The sequence below is a fragment of the Hesperophylax consimilis genome, chromosome 22 (genome assembly GCF_061612785.1).
Source record: "Hesperophylax consimilis isolate HC1 chromosome 22, BYU_Hcon_1.0, whole genome shotgun sequence".
In the NCBI taxonomy this organism is placed as follows: domain Eukaryota; kingdom Metazoa; phylum Arthropoda; class Insecta; order Trichoptera; family Limnephilidae; genus Hesperophylax; species Hesperophylax consimilis.
In genome coordinates, this window is record NC_142857.1 from 17287291 (window position 1) to 17304949 (window position 17659).

General features: G+C 32.2%; 1 protein-coding gene across 4 annotated transcripts in view; it reads right to left on the reverse strand.

Annotated features, from left to right (window-relative positions):
• Prestin (solute carrier family 26 member prestin) overlaps nucleotides 1-17659 on the reverse strand; it is a 193699-nt gene that overhangs the window by 47131 nt on the left and 128909 nt on the right. The window contains exon 2 of one of the 4 annotated variants that reach the window (XM_089645152.1): nucleotides 6945-7226. The exons of 1 other annotated variant lie outside the window; for it this stretch is intronic. In XM_089645152.1, coding sequence (XP_089501278.1) covers nucleotides 6945-6982 — 38 coding nt within the window. In that variant the 5' untranslated portion in view covers nucleotides 6983-7226. Of the gene's footprint in view, nucleotides 1-6944; nucleotides 7379-17659 lie in introns of all 4 variants that reach the window. 2 more of the 4 variants (XM_089645151.1, XM_089645150.1) reach the window with 2 other exon arrangements.

The window sequence follows — 17659 nt, forward strand, 5'->3', positions numbered from 1 at the left end:
TAAAAATCAATGCGTTTCACTGTGAAATAATGCACTTTCTTTTTGATAAATGTTTTCGTAACCCAATTTTTTGAACCAATAAATTTGGTATCGGTGTCATTTTTAATATCCATACTAGAGGTTCAGCCGGAATGAGTTCTTGAACCCGAGTCCCTTGCGGGTCCTGTTCCGGGTCTGTGTCCTGTGTCCGAGTTCGCCGCCGGAAGCGTCCCGGCGCGGCGCGGCACCAGTACACAGCAACCAGTACCCAGTTCGTGCCCAAGAACTCGGAACCCACTACAAGAACTCGAGTTCTTTTAAAAGGAAGCACTCATCGGAGGCCTCCGGCAATATACGGAACCTACTCATCTCTAATCCACACGCCGCGCCGTATGTAGACTTGGTTCTTCGATGTCATTGATTCATTTTTACGTGATTAGGTGTACTTGAAACGTAGATATCTATCTACTTATCTACCTACACGATAAGGTAATATCGCACAAGAAATAGATGTAGGCTATGATAAGAATCATAATAATGTCAATGTTTTTAAAATATAGACTGTTGTTGATTAATCGTTACATTACGTCAGTGAGAAGATAACCAAAAGGGAAATCCTTTTAATTCTTGAAATACCCGACCGCATAGCTTTTAACTCAATTTTCTTTTATCAATAACTAGCTAAACTACCCGGCGTTGCTCGGGATTCACACAGAGTTTTTTTCTGGCCTTCCTCTTGTGTTGAAGGTCAAGTGTGCAAATTTTCATCAACCTCGTAATATAACTATAGATTTGTATACAAATCAAATCCACGCGGTCCGCCTGCCAATCTACTTTATATGATAGATATACATGAAATTTAAATTAAATTAATACTTGTTATTAAGTAGATCCAACCAATAATCGTTAGATTAGAAAAAATATTGAATTATTTTCTTAAAATTTTACACATAAAACAAGAGCACTAAATTTGCTGCAGTAATCATTATCTATGTCGTTATTGGCAAAATGTTTGCAAAAATCAAATATTGTTAAAGGTTTGTAGGAATTTGTGTTATTCTAACTCAAATCCATGCCGCCTGCATGGATTTGAGTTTTACACAAATCTACGGTTTTATTCCAATATTGATGAAAATTTGCACACTTGACCTTCAAAACAAGAGGAAGGTCGCGGTCTACACCGCCTTTTCTCAAACCTTAAAGTAAAATTTTGACTTCTTGATGAAATTTTGCACACTTAACGTTCAAAATTACTGCATTCTTTTTTTTTTCAAAAAACTCTACAAAATCTGTATGCAACGACGTGAACTTTAGCTAGTATAATATACATTAAATTTATTAAAACTCTCAGATCTAAGGATTATATCCGACTGAATACATATGTAAAAAATGTAAATGGTAGTATATACAGCCCTGATTTATTTAACCTCATTGATTTTCATAAACCTACGAGAGCTACTCGTCCCAAAATCATGTTTAAATATAACAATACCCTGAGATTAGTCGTATTATTTAACTGCACGGAATGTACGTACAAGAAGGCTATAGTATCATATATTTTCAATTAATACTAATATAACCCAAGTGTACTTATAAGTGTTGCATGTACTTGTATCTCTTATTTTATATGCATCTAGAGTTTCTGTTCATTTCATACTTTCTGATGTCATTGTATATGGTACATTTATACCATTGATATTAAATAAATAGATACAAATATGAAAATTACCCCACAGCCTTTTCTCACCCCTTAAAACAGAATTTTGGTGCTTTAAAACAAGCTTTAAATTTGCTGAGGTTTAGAACTTGGAACTGAATAGAGGATAGGTAAAACAACCACAATCTTAAAAAAAATGCTATTGCAGGTATTTGATTTTTGGTATTATATTTTTTAGCCAATCTGTCATTTCAATTTTGATATAATCAATGACTGTAAATCTGAGAAGCGCAAATTAACCCACTTTCTGATAAAACTCGGCAGATAGATTCGCTATCGATGACAATGCATTCTATCAATTTTTGGTGGCAATTAATTACACATACGCGGACTATATTAACTATGCTATACTACCTTTGCAGCAGTTAATATACGAAATAAATGTTGGTCCCAACCGATCGCCATTCGGCGAGATTAGTAGAATGAACAGGACGAGTAGTTTAGATAGGAAACATATGCAAACCAAACACGAACACAGTTCGTACACAGTCGATTAGCCGAAAATATTTACACGAACCGAGTTCGTACTCGGCCAGATGACGATAGAAGGTGAGTAAAGTGTCAGCCATTGGAAGAAAATTGCATACTGAACAGGGTGCGGGTATGGTCCCGAAAGTGTTGTTTTAAAAGGCTTATTATTTTTTTCCTTTATTTATTTCAATAACAAATTAATATTTCAATGGTTCTTCTGTCTGTTTCACTGGAGGAGTACCTGTGTCACCGGGAGGAGTTTTAAATATCAACGCATTTGGATAATAGAAATAATTGAGGTTACAACGGATCGGAATCTTAATCAATGCAACACTACTCCAAAGGTTATATGAAGACAGAAAACGATTTAAAAAGAGAAATGCAATTCAGGCCAAGTTACTGAATCTTATCGGCGACGCGTTGCCTCTCAATTTTCGATAATTTAACTCGGAATGTAATAGAAACGATTTTATGATTTGATAAGAGATAAAAAAGATATATCATTCATTAAAATTTCAGTAATTTATTATTATTAGATACTAACGAAAGTCCCCGGCTTCGTCCGGTAGCGTATTTCTTTTTCCGTGTTCAATAAACACGCACGGGTTCGTTACGCTAAATCTATTTCTAAACTCTAGTACTGCCTCCTATTGAACACAAAAAAGTTACTAAATACGCTACCCGTACAACTAACTATACGGGGAAAAATGAGTACGGCTGTTTTTGGACTTTACTTTTATTTTTTAAGTCTTTTTACAACTCCTTTATTCAGTTCTAAGTTCTAAACCTCAGCAAAATTAAAAACTTGTTAAAAAGCATAAAAAATTCAAAGGGGTGAGAAAAGGTGGTGAGGTAATTTTTGTAGTTTGTTATTACACTAAATGAAAGTCCCCGGCGTTTACACGGTATTTTTCGACAGTAATTTTCATCTTATTTTGAACGTCAAGAATACAAAATTTCATCATGAAATATCAAAATTCTGCTTTAAGGGATGGAAAGGGTGTGGCGTGGTTTTTAGCCACCTGAAAGCCCTGATATAACTCCTGTTAACTTTTCTTATAGGGTTATCTTAAGAACAATGATTACGCAGAAAAAATCCGAGATCTGTGACTCCTATGAGAGAACTCATATCGAAATCGTCTAGACGGGTTCTTTCACAGAATTTGAACAATTCATCAAATTTCAAAGTTAAAATTCAAGTTCTATTATTATTTCATAATGTGCTGGTTACTTCACAGTACTTGAATATTAAAAGAACTTATATTAACGATGAAATTGATGAACTGTTCAAACTTTACTGTGGAAACTTTACTTGTTCATGCAAACATGTAAAATGTAATTATTTATATAAAATATATAACTGTTTGTTTCCCCAATAAACGAAAATAAAAAATCTGTGAAATAATCAGTTATCCTTTAATAAACACTTAGGACGGGTTGTTTCGGAGAATTTGAACAATTCATCAAATTTCAACGTTCATTTTCAAGTTCTGTGAAAGACTTATTCAAGTTCTGTTTTTATATCATTGTAGGCTAGTTGCTTGACAAAACTGAAATAAAAACAGAACTTGAAAAAGTCTTTCACAGAACTTGAAAATGAACGTTGAAATTTGATGAATTGTTCAGATTCTCCGAAACAACCCGTCCTTAGTCGTTTCATTTTAAAATCGCTGACATCTTTTTCGACGACCTGTATAAAATTCTAAATGATGCATTTGATAGTCTAAAATTGCTTGCGTTGATATGCTTTCAGATTCCATTACGTACTATTATTGGAAGTTGAGATTTAATTCAGTGCAGAAATTCCGGGACTAACTACCATAGTAATATTATGTATCTACTCCTTACTGCATTGAATACTAGCGGAGGGAAATAATTATACCAGTGAGTCAGTGGAAATCTTCATAAACGTTTTTTGCTGGGACAATTCAATTATCCACTCGACTGATTTTTGTCATATTATGCCAAGTATGATTTGAGATATTCACGGCCAAATCATCACACATCTGCCCTGATGATGGACACTGCAATGCTGTCTGAAAAGTTGGCTAAAGAAGGAGGTAACGCAACACGGCATAATACCCCAAAAACAAATCACTATAATTTTATGCCAAGTTTGCAAAAAGTTTTGATCGATCGTTTGCCATAATGTGCCAAATTTATAGAACATAAAAATGTATTGGATAAACGCTGAAATCTAGGTGGGTAAATTTATTTAACTTAAAAATATATTGGATGAACGGTGAAATCTAGGTGGATAAATTTATAGAACATAAAAATATATTGGAAAAACGGTGAAATCTAGGTGGATAAATTTATAGAACATAAAAATGTATTGGATAAATGCTGAAATCTAGGTGGGTAAATTTATTTTACTTAAAAATATATTGGATGAACGTTGAAATCTAGGTGGATAAATTTATAGAACATAAAAATATATTGGAAAAACGGTTAAATCTAGGTGGGTAAATTTATAGAACTTAAAAATATATTAGATAAATTGTGAAATCTAGGTGGGTAAATTTATTTAACTTAAAAATATATTGGATAAACGGCGAAATCTAGATTCATGTAAAATACACTAAAAAGTAGTTGGTTGCTTCATTAATAAACATATTCACCCGTGTTCTCATTCTAATGTTCGCTGATGATATGAAGATATATAGAATTATTGACAATATCGAGGACTGTCTAACACTTCAATCTAATATTAATAGCTTTTACGATTGGTGTCTTAAAAACAAATTAACTCTTAATGTAAAAAAATGTCAACTTATGAGATTCCACAGAAAAAAAAACCCATTTTTGTTCACCTACTTTCTCAATAATCACACCTTATTATCTGTTGATGAAATAAGAGACCTTGGTATAACATTTGACACTAAATTAACATTCATTAAACACATTAATAATATAACCAGTAAAGCAATGCAAATGTTAGGATTTGTCTTACGGATTTCAAAGGATTTTAAAAATTTAAAAACTGTCAAATTACTTTACACTTCACTTGTTAGAAGCCAACTAGAATTTAACACCACCATTTGGAGTCCTTACTACAGTGTACATGAGAATTCCCTTGAGCGAGTCCAATATAAATTTTTACGTTATATTAATTTTAAATTGGGAATATTCGTCGAAAACATTAATTACCCCTCTCTGTTACAATTATTGGGACTCGATACATTAAAAGAAAGAAGAATTTGTTTTGACCTATTTTATTTATTTAAAATCGTTACCAACCTGTTGAACTCCCCTGAACTTCTTTCGTTAATATGTTTCCATGTACCTAGTCGATCAGTTCGTTTCAAATTACCCTATCATTGCAACAATACAGGATCTAACGCTGAACTCAATTCCATAATAAATCGCCTACATGTACTTGGTAATAAATATGTTTTGGATGAATCTATAAACATTACTAGCTTAACCTCATACAAACACTATTTAATTAAAACTGTATGTCAGCGCTTCTCAGATTGATTATAATCAAATATAGTTTTAAAGTATTAATTTATCCGTGATTTATTGTATATGAATTGTTTATATATTTATATTTATATATATATATAATATATAACAATATATATATTTCTAACGAACTATTTCTATTGTTCTCTTTTATGTATTTATATTTATATTTTTTTTATCTATGTATATTCTGTATTAATATGTAAAACAAATGTTATTTTTTTGTAAAAGCCGCTATAATCGGCGTTAATAAATAATAAATAAATAAATAAATAAATAAATAATTCAGAAAGGAAAATGTTTTATATCTTTTACATAGATACGAATAGGTAAGTACTAAACAACTATGATATAAATTAAACACAGCACATAAATTAATATGATTTATAGTACCTGCTTATTTAATATATTTATAGGCATTATTTTAATGGGTTTATTAGACAAGCTGTGGAAAAACCCAGGATAATATTAAGGAAAATAATGAAAACCTTACAATGAAATATTTCAGCTTGAATTTAATTCAATGTCAATATTATGAACAACTATGTGTAATGTAATTAATGCGCATAAAATGATTTACAATGAATGCAAACATTTTCCTCTGAATTAAGGAAAACATAAAGGTAAGTAGTTATTCACATTAAAATACAAATACCAAATCCAACAGCTCAAAATAAAAACGTTGAATGTTCGAAAGGAGCATAAATTTTGAAGTTTTGACTAAATATAAGAATGGGTAAACCGCGGCTTAAAATGAAACAACCCGGCCTTCGTCGTGGTGTTTTGGTCCACAGATGCAGTAAAACTGTGCAACCCCCGAAGTAGAAAAAGATATTTTAATTATATTATGAATCAATGCAGATTTAATTAAATTTAACATATTCGAAGGTTGAGCTGCGTCCATTAATTATAAAAATGATATAATGATTTTTGGAAATTAGATAATATAAAAATTAAACTTAAAGTACAAAAAAAACCACCCACAATAGTAAAAATAATAATGTAATTTGAAACAGTAAAAATATGCATATATATTTAAAAAATACATCGTGGCTGGTCATAATCAAACAAATTATATTTGATTTCAAACTACCAAATTTATTTCCACTATCGATCGGTTTCGCAAAAACTTTTTCTGCGAAAGCACGAATTAATCTGAGTAGGTACTTCAGTAGGTAGGAATTACATCCAAATTAAAAAAAGTTTTTTGCGAAACCGGTTGGAAATTAAATGAAATAAAGTTTTATTTTAAATAAAATATTAAACGTTGAAGGAAAAAATAATTAAAATATATAATACTAAAACTCACCATTCTGGGTTTAATTTTTCCTTTTCAGTCGAAGACATTCCTCGTTGAGTTTTGAAATTCTCTGAAGATCACGAAAATGCTGAGTGAATTTTATAAAAATTCTTAAAAACTTGAATTATTTTTAAATAATCACTTAAGTAGGTATTACTTATTATTTCTTATTAAGATCACTTAAGCGTTACTTTTTAAGGAACACGTCTTCACTCAGTGAGTTCACTTGCGAATTAAAGCTAGAGATATGGATCATCTCATATTTAAGCTCCGATATTTCAATTGATGATGCTGCAACCAACATCCATTATTATTACATTTCTTCCAGCGATATTAATTAAGTTTACATAGTCTTTATTAAGTTGCCGTCAAATGTTTTTTCTGCACAAACATTTACAGTACCAACACAATGTTTCCGCTACTAAAACCATTATTATTACCAACTGCAAACAATATTCAATAAACAATGTTTAAAATACACACTTAATCCATCCACGTAGTAACGGATTTCATAATAATCGGTACATTTTTTGATCGCATATCGCATCATTGTCAAAAAACACGAACCAAAAAGTCGCTATCGTCAAATTTCACGTTTCTTATTTTGAATTAGCTGTACCCCGCCACCCGTTCATGTGGCTTGGTATGTCTGGGTAGATAGAGAAACAATAGCGCGAGTTGCTTTTACGTCAAACAGCATACGCTCTTTAAAAAATCATGTTTGTCTAGCAGATCACCCTGTTTTTAAAAAAATCATTTTTTACCTGTCGCAGGTGACAACTAAACAAAGTATATAAAAACACACGCGTATTGGTGTGCAACGTTGTGTAAAAATAACAAAGCAATCAGTGAAGAAATTTTGGAACGGGTTGTTTCAGAATATTTGAAAAATTCTTGGAATTTCAAAGTTCATTTTTATATTCTGTGAAAGATTTTTTCGAGTTATGTTATTATTTCAGTTCTGTCAAGCAACTAGCCTATAATGATATCATAACAGAACTTGAATAGGACTTTCACAGAACCCGAAAATTAACGTTTAAATTTGATGAATTGTTCAAATTCCGTGAAACATCCCATCCTATAACAAATGATTTGACAAAATTCATAATAAAATATCAGTAAAGTACTAATATATTATAAGGAAGTAGGAACACGTGTTCTTAAAAATAACAATACAGTCGTTCTCGTTCATATCGTATTCGGACAAGGCCACCTGCGTGAACACGTTTTTTTAAAAGAAAGATAAACATTCCCGGGTTACGAAACTTGACAATATTTGAAAATCTCCTATTACAACCAAAATAAGCCATAAATGTTGATGGAGGACTTAGGCAGCCGAGGAATCAGTTCAGTGTTCAGATATATTCTTAACGACTAATATTTTACCAAATAAAATGATCGATATTAACTTATATTTTTAACTTAACCTAACCTAGATAATATACTCTTACCTACCATAAATAATATACTGAAATTCATTTTGTCAATATAACAATCTATAAAAAAAAGATGCCCAAAATAATTATGACATTTTTCTTGGTTGTATTTTATTTGTGCTACTTTTGGGAAAATATTTTTATAAACGTCAATTAGTTCGACCGAAGTTTGAAGTGTTTAGATTGTAAGAAGATAATTAAATGGGTCATTAATAACACCATTGTATCTGTATCGTATCATTGTTTATGATCAATCTCTTCAAGTAATCAATTGTAAATAACAATGATTGTGTAGGAAGGGGTGTCCTTAAAATCAGTGATAAAAACACGGAAAAACAAAGACGAGAGACAATAGCCTAAAATAATGTGTAGCGCGTCTCTTGTGAATTGGACAGACCTGCGGTTGATTTTGCTCTGTCAAATCTCTAAAATAATGTGGGATCTTAAGGCGATACACTACGTCGTGTAATATTTTAAATTGAGCCGATATCAATAACAACCCTTACGTACATGGTGATAAGGTTTAAATTACCGCTTAACACCATCCGCATGTTTTGATTTATGCAAGAAAAAAACATGGCCAAAAAGTACCTTTTATTTTATTTTGTGGATGTTCAGGCATAAATATATTTTTTTTCCATCCATTTTATGAATAACTTAATTTGCCACATTATGCAATAAAATTATAACCGAAAATGGGTTCGTAAGTAGGAGATTTTGAACCTTAAAGCAGTTTTCATAGGCCTTATACATTATTTTTTTCTGGGCTTATAAAAAGACTTATCTAAAAAATACTCTATTATTTCAAAGGCCAAGATGTATTCTACTCGCAGTATTTAATTAAAGCATCTGAAACATTTCTAGACGACCAAATTTACAAACCAAAAACACGTGATTTTGAGTGATGAAGTTGTGTAAAAACAATTTTCGGCGCGCGGTCCGGCGTAATGGACGGACCTACGGTCGACTTTGCCCTAGCAGGCCTAAAAACCAATCTTTTAACGTATTGCTAAAATCTGAAATGTTTCTAGAGGTATCCATCGGGAAGTTAGAAATTCATAGTCTAAAAAACATCTGGTGCTAATCGCTAATTTTAATTAATTTATTTTCAATCAAAGTTATGTGTGAAGGTTTGGAAATACTAATAAATTATTAAAATAACCCAAACTAATACCCTAAAATCGTATTTTGTGTATATTTACTTAAACCCCCGACTTCAATAGTTGTCTCCGTTAGATATTTATGTTGAAATCAAGTGTTGTTTTTTTTCCAATCTTTTTTGCATTTATTAAGAGATAAATTGAAGATATCTAATGACAAAATTGTTACCCTCATGAGTATTATGGTAGTTAATCCCAGAATTTTTACACTGAAAAAAAAAATCCTCACGTCATCAGATACATTGGTGAAAACTAACACGGAGAAAACTTACTGGCAGTAAGAAAATCTGGTAAAATAATTCGTATTCTTGTTTAAAACGGGATCGCATGGCTTTGACAAATGAATTGACAGGTTTCCTAATATAATGTATGTGTACTAACGATGTTCATAAACAAACTAATATTGTGACATTTCGTACTTATATTTATTAGGAAAAGGACGCCTGCATGAACACGTGTTTCAATATATTATGAATAGACTAATTGGATTAAAATGGATTGCAATCACGTTTTTAACAGGATTTAAATAAATCAGCCATACTCATTTTATCCATGTATAAGTGAAACGTAAAAGTAACCGAATGAAGGGTATAAAAATGATAAAAACGTGTGCAAACTTTAACGAAAATGGCCTAAATGAAAATATAGAAGAACCCACCTCACTTAAAAAAAATAACACTACTAAATATATTTCCAAGAACGCGGGAGAAGCGCTACACAGATATGAACTCACTTCTGCACGTAAAACAATACTACATATTTCTTTTTATTAAAAAAATATGTGTATGATAAACCTTGAATTTATCCTTTAACATGTACAATTACTGACGAAACTGCAAAGCACACAAAATGACAAGATTACCTGCTCTAATTCCCTTGGCAATACTGATAAACTTTTTGAAGTCAACCTTTGGAAGGTAGATAGGTACCAAAATAATAATTAAATGTTTCATCGAATTTACTAAGTAATGAGCTAAAGTCATTTATCCCTATGACAATCATGCATTATTTATTATGCGTGTCCAGCGTTCACATTCGGTTGGGTTTTTTTGTATTACGTTCCTTGGCAACACTTCGGTTATGGAACAACTAGTCACTTATTGGCTTTCTTTCCTCCAAACAAATAGGGCATTTTCACAGACATAGGAATTAATAGACGAGAAGATAATGGCGAGGGGTAAAATCAACTGTTGAAGAACGAAGGGAGTGAAGCTGACTGTGATTCGTCAATAAATCAATCTGACAGTAAATAGGCATCTCGCATTATAATATCACCATTTACTTCTTAAAAGTAAAATCTGCTTTTGAATGAATAGACATTTTTACATGGGAGCGCAAATTACTCGCCACGTTATGAACAAATTTGCGAAGTCCAAATTCGGCAAAAAAATTCGGTTCTATTTTCAGAGTCGAATATTTCGTTTAAGTATTTAGTTAAGACACTTTTATAAATGTTCATAATTTACTTCCCAGCAACCAACCAGCTTTGTGTTTCGCGTCCAGACGTGTCTCGATGTGATAGTATATGTTTCTACATCTGATCCATATTATACGATGTGAATATGCTTAAAATAAAGTAAAATAATGCTTATATATGGAATGTAATACGACAATTGGGTTTATTCTCTTTTTCACATCTATTTTTACAAGTTTTCATAGTACAAGTCACCATTTTGCCGTGTTATTTCGTAAAATGAACCGATGATGCCTCGACCATAGTTCGCACAAGAATGATGACGTCACGTTTTCAAATTTCACTTGAGGCCATACGCGAGCACAGCCGGCTCCAATGGAACCGGTATGGGGAGTGGGGATAATACGCTTTTAATCACTTAGGGCAGGTCTACTAATATTCATATGTCTATGGGTATCTTCAAGAAACCTGTAAGACGCCAGCGCATAAAACAGAAAAAAATATTTTTATACCTTCGGAGAGGAGCCATCCATAGAATCAAAAGTGGAATCTAATTTTTTATTAGCCCAAGCGATGTTGATTTTGTTTTTTCATACATTTTTCAAAGCATTAAGGTCAAAATCGCATCGCAAATTATTCTAATAAGGATAAAAAATAGGGCATTTTCAAGAAACCTGTAAGACGCCATCGCATAAAACAGGAATATTATTTTTATGCCTTCAGAAAGGAGCCATTCATAGATTCAAAAGTGGAATCTAAATTTTTATTAGCCCAAGCGATGTTGATTTTGTTTTTTTATATATTTTTCAAAGCATTAAGGTCAAAATCGCAACGCAAATAATTCTGATAAGGATAATATTAGAATGCTCGCATGTTCTACGGAGACCTATCGGAAGTCCACTGGATATGTATATTATGCAAGTTCTATTTTCTTCGAATCATAAGAAATTCAAAGAAAATCATGTTTACGATTAGTTTGGCATGTTTGAAATTTAATAACTACAGTTTTAAATTCACTGATACCGACCCTTTCATATCCCAAATAATACAGCAAAACAGACAGTGCAGTTTTAAAGAGCTTGTACACCCGTGTTTTGGCATGGGACGGGTATCATTGTGTCGGGAGGGTCGTGCTGTTTTCAGTCGTTACCATGGTTCGGTTCGGACAACACCGGGGCTTCTCACCTTGAAGAAACTTAATGATCGAATTCGGGAAAAATGGAGCCGAAAACTTCAGAAATCGCCTTCATTAATATATCGCTGCTGGGGTATATAACATAATATTTATATTTCATCTTCAGAACTTGATTCATAAAACAGCATGATGTACCGAATGAAATAAAATAAACTCCATTTTTTTATATAGCCCTTCAAAACTGCACTGTCTGTTTTGCAGTCTGTTTTTGCACTGTCTGTTTTGCCGCACCCTGTACTTTCTTTGATTTATTAAAATGTGAAATGATTTTTCTTTTAGGTGTCTACCTACCTAGTCTAGCGTATTTAGCTATCACCGGATCATTAAAAATATAAACTTATTTCATTTCTCTGAGCTACTGTAGGGAAACTACATAATATGGTAAATTTTAGACCATTTTTTACAAATATATGAACACATTATCTGGTAAGACGGTACAATTTACAAATCATAATAATGCAAATAACATATAAGTCATTACAAAAATAGAATCAGCTGGCGCGCGGCGAAAATTTAGCTGACGTGCGGCGAAATTCATTTAAAAATTCGTCGGCACTCCAAGAGATAATTATTCTTAAAATAGGTAAGTATAATAATAGTAATGAATGTTTTATTATCTTCCTTTCTTTTGTTACAAGTAAAGATAATTAAGTAGTTCTGTGAACAGTTTAGTCCTCGCGTTCAAAAAATTATATGTTTCTAATTTTCTCTTATTTTATTATTTCCCGCCAACACGTAAATGCGAGTTCACGCGCGTTACGATAGCGCGCGATTAATCTTTGATATGCTTCAACGTAGTGAGCTCCTTGGACTGACTTCCGGACAAAGAGGAGAGGTGTGAAGGAGAGGAAAACGGGGTTCAGGAACAAAATTCATTGCCATAAAAAAAATTATTAATCAAAACTAAAATTTCCGTTGTCTATTTAATTAATAGTAATTTAACTGTTGAAAAAAAAAACATTATTGTACCATTAAATAGCTACCATCTTGAACCGGAATCGAAACGTAACAAACAAATTTACATGCAAATGAAATACCAAATGGTTGAGTTTTTTTTTTTTTTTTTTTTTTATATTTACTCCACACAGGAGGCCCTGAAGAAAATAATTTCCCTCAGGGCCTATGTCATCTTTGGGGATGCTGTGTGGAGGGTCTTTTTGTGGAGAGGAAGGAGTGAACATGGGTCTTGAAGAGTCCCATGTTGTAGGAGGGAGGAAACACAGAGGCCGGCAGTTCGTTCCACAGCCGAGCTGTTGAACTTAAGAACGAATCGTAGAAGCGACCCGTTCTCATGTGACAAGTGTCAACTGTGTACAAATGTTGGGCGCGCGTTTGGCGTGTATCCCGACTACGCACCGGTGCCGAAGGGATCAATGACGCTAGTTCTTCAGAGTATCTTCCATTGTGAGTTAAAACAGTACTTCGCTACGCTCAGTGAATGATATCCTCAGTCACTAGGATCTGCAGTGATTCATGGACATGACCCATGAGATATCAAAGATCTATTAAAAACAACAGTTTCGAGTACTACAAACTACAACTATAATTTTAATATTTTCCACAAGTAAAACGGATAACATAAAAAAAGTTATTTAACTTTAAATTTTATAAAACTGCAGCACTTAATAACACTACCGTAGTAAGAAAACGAAGTTCTTTTTAAAAATAATATATAGTATTTAAAAACAAAGCTCTTTTTAAAAATAAAATATAGTATTTTGAAAAAAAACCTTTTTTTAAAATAATATAAAGTATTTAAAAACAAAGCTCTTTTTAAAAATATTATATAGTATTTAGAAACAAGGCTCTTTTTAAAAATAATATATAGTATTTAAAACAAGGCTCTTTTTTAAAATAATATAAAGTATTTCAATTTCGATATTGTTTTCTTGAATGGATGAATAAATTATTATTGAATGAAAAATCAATGAATGAACGAATGAAATGGAATATTGGAAGTAGAAATTAATTCACTTCCCGACATACTATCTACCTGAAACTCGGCAGATAGAATCGTTATCGATGACAATACATTCTGTTAACTTTTGGAAGTACTCATTCACATACACGCGCGCACTCACTCATTTTTCTGAAATTTGGTGACATTATATTTAAAAATTACAGCAGTTAATATATGAAAGATGTCGGTACTATCTAATTGCGATTTAGCTTAAGGCGATGCACTATGTCGTGTAATACTTTGAATCGAGCCATCAATAACACTCCTTACGTAGATGGCGATAAAGCTTAAATTCCCACTTAAAACCATTCAGCTGTTTTGATTTAGGCAAGAAAAAAACATAGCCAAAAAGTGCCTTTTATTTTATTTTGTGGATGTTCAGGCATAAATATTTAATTTTTTTTCGATCATTTTATAAATAACTTAATTTGACACATTTGTACAATAAAATCATGACCGAAAATGGGTTCGTAAGTAGGAGATTTTTCATGGGCCTTTACATTATTTTTTCTGTGCATAAAAAGACTTATCTAAAAAATACTCGATTATTTCAAAGGCCAAGATGTATTCAATGATTTTGCATTACTACGTATGGCATCGCCTTAAGTGTTAGCGTTATTTACTCCAGTTCCAGGGGATGAACGTTCTCAATCTAATAAAAAAATTAAATATATCTAAATATTATAAATGATTTTTTACAAATGTTTTCTTTTATATTTATGAAACGGTAATAGTTTTGAATTGAAAACAAAAATTTGGTTAATCGTTAATCAAGTAATGTTTATAAATAAATATCATTAGTGTACTCTAGTCTAGCCTAGAGTTTATAAATACTTGTCGCATGTGATCTTGATAAGAGATAAAGAAGTGTGAAGGATAAAGCGTTTAACGAATATTAATGCATTCACCGCGCACTCACTGCACTACAGTAAGTTCATTGCAGCCGTAATTAAACTGCAAACTATACACTGCACATGCATACTGCACACTGTACACTGAATAATTGATAACTAGATAATTGATAATAATGTTATTATTGTGTTAAGATGGCAATGGAGAATCGTTTTTGTTTGCTTGCAAGATAAATGCAGTAAAATTACAGAGGTGAGATTATTTCAGGAGCAATACATTGTTAGATACAGAGATGTGCAAAATGGGTAGGTACCCAAAACCATTTGAAATGCAAAATGGAAATGGGTCAAAACTTTTCCATTTGAAAATGCAAAATGAAAAATGGGTTTTAGAAAAGCATTTCAAATGCAAAATGCAACATACGTATTTTAAAATGCATTGAAAATGCAAAATGGTTTCTCAGGTCAAACAATTAAAATAATTATAGAATTTTTAAACAATTTTGTCATTTAATAATGGACATCAATGTAGAACAAACATATTACATGATGGGAAATCCAAAAACACCACGACTACAGATTATGAAACCACAAAAAAATTGCGCGGGACTAATGTTGCCAACGTAAAAACATAGAAACTGCTATCTAATATTTAATATTACAGCGTCATGACCCCATGTTCAGTATTTGAATCAGTATTTTTTGTAATGGTATCACTCAATTGCCAGGGCTCCTACCAGGGAGCAACTTTACAAATGTAAATTATCTCTCATAGCGAGGTTGAGAACCGACTGATATTTGGGGCTTATGAAAAAAAGATGAGTGGAGATAGTAGGAAGAATGTTGCAAAAAAGCATTTAAAATGGAAAATGTATTGAGAAAAGCATTTAAAATGCAAAATGCAAAATGGTTTTTAGAAAAGCATTTAAAATGCAAAATGGAAAATACCCGTTTTGCATTTTGCATTTCCATTTGAAATGGATTTATTTGAAATAAAGCACATCTCTGGTTAGATAATAGGTGTTTATGGTAATATATTAACGGGCGGCCATATTTTATAAAAGTATTTTTTTCTTTTTTTCTATCATACGTAATTTTTTTGACGTTAGAAAGATAAATAATAATTCTTTCCAGTTTGCCTCCAAATAATTTATTTATTTATTTGTAAGAAACAAACAGCTTTTACATAATATACAATGATAGATATAAATATACAAGCAAACTGAAGTCAAGCCACAGAAGTTTCTTATGCTAAAGTTCATTGGAAATGAAGTTTCAATATCATAACATTAATTTTGTGTTAAAGGAAGGGGAGAGGAAGAGGAAAATAGGAAGAGGATAGGAGATGCTCCCGATACATTCCATACTCTCATATTAATAATCGATCGTACGTATTACTTCATATCGATATTTCTTTAGGTTATTACCAAAAATGCCAATGCTGTAAAATTTTGTATTATATTGTGCACATATACGAGGAATTGGGGATTTTTTTCGAATGTTTGTTCTACACGAGGGTAGATAAAATAAATCAGATTGTTGGGTTGATCTAGACGGAATATGAAGATTTATTAAATTGGTAAGTTCAGGTAATATAATTATATAATATAATTATACTAGAAGAATTATTCATATTTCGAGCCGCTATCGTAACGATCGGTTTAATTAAAAAATATTTTCTTATTTTTTATTATATATTAGTTCACTCAATTTTTCTATGATTGGAGTAAAAAATTAAGTAAAAATATGGTCAGCGTTTTAAAAAAACATTTTTCATGTTTGATATTCAAATTTAATTATTTAGAAATAGTAATGTTTATTTTAAATGCATACACCGGAAAGATAATTTTAGGTAGTTTCTAAAACAGTATTGGTTTTTACGGAAAAATGAAAAATAAAATGAATATTGCGCATTTGAAAATATTACAAGCTGAACGTACGTGCTGAAATTACTGAAGGGTTAAGATCTGATAGTCGAAAGTGCATGTGATTTCTTCGAGTACCGCACAATAGTTCTAGTAATAGTCCTTTGGGTACCTGGCTATTCAGATCTCGTCACCAAACATGGCTAGTGGATTTCCTTCAATTTGAGAGGTGGGTGTGGGTACCGCCGCCTCGAAAACCATTACTTGGATATCCCTATGGCAGCGGTCACCCCAAGTGGGTCGCTACGTTTGGTGACTTAGTAGGGGCACCCGGGTTCATGGGGTGAGATTTTTTCAGGTGTTGGTGGAGGATGCATCTGCCCACTAGCGGTGTGACCTCTCCTGCCGGACTCTCTCGACCCATCGTATTGCACCACAGATTCATAAGTCACTCCTACACACCGACCCCTCAGATTCCTATCCACCTCTCATTCCATTTTCCTTCCAAGAACTTCGTTTTAGAGATTCTTTAAAAAAGACAAGTATTCCGGATTTACGAATAACCTGACAACATTAATTTGAATTCCTGCTACTTTTATCATTATAAGCGCAAAATGTTACTTATGCTTGACGCAGGACTAATCTAGCAGAGGACACACTTATGTTAGTGGGAACCCGACGCACTTGAACACTCGGCTACTAACCGGTCCAACACTCTAGTACATGTGTATAACTGCTATTATCTGTGAAGATTTACAATCCAGTATTAAACGTGACGTTATGTGTAATTGCTTTTTAATGTGCAATTACGACCATAACGTGTTGAAAGCAATTATCTCGCCA